Genomic DNA, 7,480 nt, shown 5'->3' with positions numbered 1-7,480 from the left:
ACCCGCTTCGAAATCTAATATTAACGAGCATATTCAAAATTAAAACTGAGCATTGAATTGTTTTCAATGCAAGTTGAAACACCGACAAAAGATGCTGCGTCAAGAAGATTTTTTTTATTTTTTGTTAGTCAAGAAGACTTGATATATCATAAAACAATCCAGATGGACATTTACAAAGAATTAGAAGATCCAGAGAATAAGGTGGGATGAAAATTTTGTTAAATTTTTCTTTTTTGTTAATAATTACAATCAGTACAGAACCAACCATTACAAACCATTTAATGAATTATGCATTGATGTGCTATGGAAGATGGTTGGAAAAGTTACATGGAAGACAACAGCAAGATGTGATAAAAAGTTTCCTTATGGCGGTACCAAGGTGTGATAAAAAGTTTATGATTTCCATTCAATTGATTAGAATGAATCATATTTCTAACGTAATCATGAACTATATGTACAAAGTAACATCATACATGACCATATGGGTTTGATTAGATTTTCTGTTTTTCCCAGTTGACATCGGTTACATCGGTTATTCCATGGTTTTCCATGAGTAATTTCGATGAGTTGGGAGAAAATACTTGAATGAATTGTTTTGTAGATAGTAATCAAGATCAAGTGAATGAAATAGAAAATTTAGGGGGAAGAAGAAAAATATGAGACTTCAAATCTTTTATACGTTCGCCAATCCTTGCAGCACTTGATCTTACTATTTAATTGTATGAAATACAGTACGTATGCGACTGTATGTAACCAGTAACTAGAGATAAGTTAGGTTTCGAGATACTGACTTATCTTCGATATTCACACTTTTCTTTTTGTGTTAATGCGTAGAAAAAAAAAACATATGTCTCGACAATCTGCACCGTGTGTCCTCTTCTTTGACGAACTTGACTCTATAGACTATAGCAGTTCAGAGGGGATATAGAGGCAGGTACTGGTGATAGGGTTTTAACTGAAATGGATGTAATGAATGCAAAGAAGACAGTGTTTATAATCGGTGCCACAAACAGGCCAGAGATAATTGATTCTGCATTGCTGAGACCAGGCCGTCTTGATAATTGGGGTTTTGCCAGAAGATGGGAAATATTAGGTTGGATATACTAGTCTATAATATAGACTTTATATTACGTTGCATCATGGCATCATCTAACCAAGAGCCTCACCAAAAGAGAGTCACAAGGCCCAGCATGGGCCCTCCAAGGCAATGAAGACCCTACATGAGAATAGAAGACAAGATACAATGATTTAAAGCCTTGAGATTTTCAAGCTTCACACTGCATGCACGGTGCAAGCATCTTACCTTCACTTCTTGGTGGTCTCATGAATTAAGAAGTGAAAACTACCGCCAGATCCATTTCTCAGTTTTTCCCCACCCTCAAATCCACGGGTGCAAAATTTCAGGCGCGCACCCATTTTGTGGATAAAAATTTCTCTAGCACCCACGATTTTTGAAATTAAGTTCTATGGATTTTTTTTCCTTTAAAATGCGAAAGTCCACTTTTCTTCGGGGAGAGAAAGAGAGATTTGAAGAGTAAATCAACACATTACAACAGTGTTCGCAGAAAGAGCAGCAGCAGAAGCAAATCCATAACAACATTAGAGGAGGATTTTTTTCTTGTAAGAAACTAGGTTGAATTTTTTATGATGCCCGTTTGAATTAATGGATTCAAGTTGTTGTTGTCAAGTTTGTTAAACTGAATTCAAGAAGGAAAGGAAGGATAGATATTTTCCGGACATGGAATTGAAAATGAGTAGGAATCAGAAATTGGCTATCACTCCTTTTTGGATTTGGTCGAGAATTGATGAGTTTCCATTGAGTGGAGTTTGACGGTGTTTGAAGAAATATAGAATAAAGAGTTGAAGTTATTGTTGATGGTTTGGGGTTTTAGAACCGGGAAGAAGAATTTTGTTGGATTTGTTTGAACCATAAATAGTATAAGAAGACAGTAAAGAAGGTACGTTTGATGGTAGCCGTGAATGGTGTGCACGGAAACAGGTCAAGGAGTTGGTGTTGCTGCTGGTAAAAATGGAAGACACGGGTTTGTGTACCACCATCAAAACCCGCAGGTGTTTGTTAAAAATCATGAATGAGTTTTGCAAAACTTGGCCATGATTTGGTTTATATACTGAAGAATGATTTTGCTAATATAACCGAACTATATATATTGCATTCGTCGTTCTGGTCTTCTAGTGCTCACATCCATCGCGGAGTTGGCTTTATAGTGCATAAAAGGGATACAACCTGAGGACCACACCTTTAACAAACATTTTGGGTCTTCGGTTGGTCCTGCAGAGGCTGACTAATCAAAGAAAATGTTCTTTCATAGTACTAGTGATATTAAGGATTACAACGGTTAAGATGACGACTGCCAAGCAGTTGTTTTCTTTTCTTATTAAAGAGTACAAAGTTGTTTTCTTAGCTTCTGTAGTTGGTTTGCACAATTTTTGGATTTATTTATTAAATGTGAATTTGGTTTTTGTTTTTGATGTAGTGTTTGTTAGCATTAGAGAAGATTTCGGCCGATCAACTTTTTCAGATTTCTTCTCTTCGAGTCTCCAGGTAAAGGAAGAAACTCCATTGGTTGTACTTTCTATTGATTTAACATTGAGTATCACATTAGTAATGAAGCCATATCTTCTTTTGTTTTTGTTTATTTGTTAGTGACTTTTCTTAAATTATAAACCATTTATGATCTTGAACCGGGTAGTAGTATGCACGGAGGAGTCTTGATGATTATCATTTTCTTCCGTTTGTATTTTGTTGGATAAGCTGAGTTTGAGGAGTTGGTGTTGTTGATTTGGAAGCTACGGATGTATTGGTGTTGGTCATAATGGTTGAATAATTTGTTATGCAGTTATGAAAATGGATGCATAACCTGTTATGCATCTACAAAATTTGTTGCATAACTTGTTATGCAGTCCAGAAAACAGTTGCATAACTCGTTATGCAACAACTTTTTTGTTATTATGGAAACCAACAAAAACAAAGACTGCATAACTTGCCATGCACCTACAATAATATTTGCATAACATGTTATGCAGATGTGAAAATTGATGCATAACCTGTTATGCGTCCGAAAATATGGGTACATAATGCATTATGCATCGAGAAAATAGATGCATGACCTGATATGCATCCGTAAATATGGATGCATACTGCATTATACATCATTTTTTTTTATGTACGCACTAAAATCAACCAAAACAATAGTTACATAACTTGTTATAGATGCATAACTTTGTTATCCAAATGCATAATTTGTTATGTAGTGGAGAAAATGGTTGCATAATTCGTTATGCGTCTGCAGAATGTGTTATGCATCTTTTTTGGTGGCTGCATAATGGTTATGTATCAAGTTTTCGAAAATTTTGCCTAAAATGATCACCTCCGATTTTTTCGTGAAAAACAAAAATTTGATATTCTTGTTTGTACTCGTTGCGTAGCTCTCTTAAAAAGATTTCCAACGATAAAAAATTTGTTAAATTCCAAGGCGCGGATTTTTAGATATGTTATATTCAAGTTGCGTTGCCAATTATACCCCTGATGCATAACCTGTCATGCGGATGCATAATCTGTCATGCATACATTTTTAATAATTTCATATAATTATGGGTGTCACAGAAATAATTATGGGTGTCACGGTACCTAAAATTAATTATGGACCTGACAATGAGAATATTATTTTTTTTTGGATCTCCCCCTAATTTCCCCTTTGTTTTAGTTTCTCTGGCGATTAGAAAATTCCGTTGCAACTTTTGTTTTTTATTCTGTTGTATTTTAATCATATATATATAAGTTGTAAACCTAACTAGATTTCAATCTAATTAGGTATTGTGTAGTCTACATAGTTTAGTTAGTAACTTTAGTAATAGCGCTATTAGCACTAATCTTTCGAGGGCTGAGAGTGGATTTTTCCTCAAGACTCATTCAAAGCTAAAGACTCATCGAAGCCGAAAAACAAAAGAGTACACGCATATCATTCAGGCAGTTTATCGCAGCACCAAGATATAAAGGCATGACTAACAACTTCAGCCAACTGTATTGGACATCTCTACTTCCATCCGAGTTCTTGTGGACACTGCCGTATCCATCAAAAGTACATCTTTTCTTGTGAAAAGCATTGATCGAAGGCTTTTCGATCTTCAACACCAACATCCGCCGCAACTATGATACGAAGAATGCCGCTCCGATATCATGTTACTGCATATTCTTGGCTTATCAATCTAAATGTAATTGATGAATCTCGGGGTATTATCTACCCTCGTGCAATAGTGCTTTAGTACTTTAATAAAATTTATGCTTCAAAAAAAAAAAACATGCCGAGCTTAATGGATGCTATTTTTTTTTCTTTTTGAAAACACAGGTTTTTGTGAAAGATGGTGATGCCTCTGGTATTCAAACTCATGTCCATGACTTTATAATGAGTATATCAGACGGTGTGCAAGAGTTATTCATTCCGATATTTTCATCCTCAGTCTCAAACTGGACATTGCTACACCTCCCATAAAGAATCTCTCAAACACTGACTGGAGTACAAGTATCAACAGACAGTTGATTGCATTGCCCATACAATACGAAATGCATGGACCAGGGATTGAGAACAGTCCAACGATTACATATATTATTCTTCAAGGTTTCAACAATACTCTTTTTCGTCGCATGGCAAGATAAGGAATCCCCTTCAAAGAGAATAATGGCTTCAACACTCGCCTCCATAGCTGGTACAAAATTAAAACTGAAAAATGTCAGCTCAACCATACAAAGCGTTGTCTGAGAAAGATTTATATTTTCACAAAATAGTGAAAACCGCAATTAACATGTCATGTGATAATTAAAAATTTCTTTGATAGATTAAACTATCACACGTTGACAAATGCTAAAACCCATGAAAAAAGAAACACCAAAGTAAATCATGATTAACAGCTAATTGATTGATTCATTCGAAAAATATACTTGTTGATCGAAAAGATTATACGAATCATACAAAAACTACATGCAAGAATATGGGCTACTAATAGAGGGGTAAAGATTGATGCATCAAACCTAAATAAAAGTCTGCACTGATTATCAAAAGAACTTGTCAAACGCTTACCAAACCCAAAACGTTTGCAACTAAAGATGAAGAAGAAAAGACAATAGAGATTACTTGAATATGATGCTGCCGATATCTTTTTTACTAGTAAAAAACACAAAACTCAAATCACCGGCAGTAAAATCTTGTTTTGATATGCTAGATAAAAGGAAAGTGTAAACGATTGGATTTTGTTAGAAACTTCCCACAACAAACGCTCACTAACTGACCATTAACCAAATCAACGCTGTTTATCCAAATCAACGATTTTTTTTAAAAAAATTAATTTAATTAACTAACGGATTTTTATCACCAGCATCGGTCATAAAAATTCTAGAAAGAATGATGCGAAACTTCCTCTGGGAGTATAATGGTACTTCAAAACTTTCACATTTGGTAAATTGGGATTTAGTTTGTGCTGATAAGGAAAGAGGGGGATTGGGGGTGTGTAATCTGAAGAAGATGAATCTGTGCATGCTTGCGAAATGGTGCTGGAGGTTTGGTCAAGAAAAAAATAGACTGTGGTACAGATTTATAGTGTATAAACACGGAGGAAGCTTCTCGTGCTGGGTTCCAAATAAAGTGAAGACCTCACACGGCGTTTCTTGCTGGAAAACAATAGCCGAAACAGCCCAGCTAGTGAGTACATATTGAACTTTGATTATTCACTCGGGAACAGAAATATCTTTTTGGAATGATGTATGGAGGGGTAATGCTTCTCTTGATTCTACGTTCCCTTCTCTGCACAAGTTAGCCACTAACAAAAATTCAAAGCTTGCTGACATGGTTACTACAGAAGGGAATTGGAATTTCATTTTCAAACGTAATCTCGCTGGTGTGGAAGTCAATATTTTTGCTGCCATGCTGCTTGTAATTGGAAGCGATCCACCGGCCCTAGACAGCCTTCCTGAAACAAGGCGTTGGTCTCCTCATAGCTCAGGGGTTTTCACTGTCAAAACTCTCTATTCTAAACTCATTGCTGAATCGGGTATGGACAATTTTCCACATTATTTCATTTGGAAGAGGCCTGTACCATCTAAGATCTATTTTCTTCTTTGGTGCTTAATGCATGACAAGCTAAACACAATAGATATGCTGCAGATAAAAGGGGTAGACATATATAACTCTTGTGTTCTTTGTGGCGATGATGTCGAATCCCAGGACCACATTTTCCTTCACTGTGAAATCGCTCACAGTGTTTGGTCGTTGGTTCTTCCTTCTAACTGTTGGTCTTGGGTGATTCCAAGAAATCTTAAAATGCTTGCTTATGGATGGCATCATGTACACTTCTCTATTGCTGGAAAATTTTTATGGGATCTAATACCAGCTGCAGTAGTGCATACTATTTGGACGGAGCGAAACAAGCGCATCTTTGAGCGGAATTATACTTTCAAAACGGATGATGACCTGGGAATAGAAGTAAAGTCTTTGATTTTATCATGGGCAAGTGCAACCGGCAAAAGAGCTCATTTAAATTTTGCTAGTACAGTTCAAAACAAATGGGATGCTTTATTTGTGTAACTTTGTTCTTATTTGAACTCTGTTGTTTTCCACTTCTGGTGGAACTCTATGCAAATTCTCCTTTTCTCTAATAAAACTTCTCTTCTTTTCAAAAACATGTTACCTTCGTCTTATGTGCGATCAGCTTTAATATTTCGTGCATGCCAGTTTTCATATGACATTTTCAAAAATATTTAGGACCGAGAAGGTAAAAAACACATAACCCGACTTTGCATCACCATACTTACCTCTGTTCTTTTCCATTGATGGAGAAATTATTTTTGAGAGCTTCTTCCATTAGTAATATCAGCCATTATTGAGATTATGATTCCTGCATTGTGTTGTAACTCATATAACAATTTTGAATATATTGCATTTTGTTTTCTCATGCCTCAGCATTATGTTTGTATGTATAGTATAATAAATTCATAAAAATTGTATGTGCCTCAGTACGACAATCGTGTTTAATAATACCTTTGGACGAGATCATTGTTTAATAGTTCTTTGATCTCGCCTTATCTATATTGAGGTCTTATCGTTCCTCCTACTTAAGGTCTTAGTTTGCCCCTCCCCTGATTTGTAGGTCTTATAGTTGCCTCAGGGACTTTGTTTTTGGTAACGAGATCGCAGTTCCATGTGCTCTTAGGAGTCATTGGCCATTGACCTCGTCTAATCATATTATCATTCTTTCTTTGGTAGTTCCTCTAGTATTATTTCTTCTGCAAGTCTAGTATTATTGCATCTGCAGGAGCGCGAGAATGTGACATGTCTAAATACTCCCGTATGTAAAGCCCCATGAGATTGCAGTCTTTGATATAATTCAGCTCCCTAATGGAGGGTGTCGTCCCATTATATTCCCCTGACTGCCCCTTCGAGGAAGATAACTCATAACTGCTACAGTTGGG

The 7,480-nt window shown here is 36.0% G+C and overlaps 1 protein-coding gene across 1 annotated transcript; it reads left to right on the top strand.

Moving 5' to 3' along the window:
- Positions 1-960: 960 nt before the first annotated feature.
- On the top strand, positions 961-6,596 carry LOC113350962. The gene is made up of 4 exons (XM_026595054.1): positions 961-1,093; positions 2,496-2,563; positions 4,368-4,440; positions 5,755-6,596. Exons 1-4 carry the CDS (start codon positions 961-963, stop codon positions 6,594-6,596), a joined length of 1,116 nt encoding a protein of 371 aa, XP_026450839.1.
- The last annotated feature ends 884 nt before the right edge of the window (positions 6,597-7,480 follow it).

Source organism: Papaver somniferum, chromosome 2 (genome assembly GCF_003573695.1).
Source record: "Papaver somniferum cultivar HN1 chromosome 2, ASM357369v1, whole genome shotgun sequence".
NCBI lineage: Eukaryota > Viridiplantae > Streptophyta > Magnoliopsida > Ranunculales > Papaveraceae > Papaver > Papaver somniferum.
This window is presented reverse-complemented; position numbering and strand designations above follow the sequence as displayed.

Coding starts and splice junctions, on each gene's coding strand:
- LOC113350962 (XM_026595054.1), top strand. CDS start 961: ATGGATGTAATGAATGCAAAGAAGACAGTGTTTATAATCGGTGCCACA. Junction 2,564..4,367: donor TCTTCTCTTCGAGTCTCCAG/GTAAAGGAAGAA, acceptor TTGAAAACACAG/GTTTTTGTGAAAGATGGTGA. Junction 4,441..5,754: donor TATAATGAGTATATCAGACG/GTGTGCAAGAGT, acceptor ACTCGGGAACAG/AAATATCTTTTTGGAATGAT.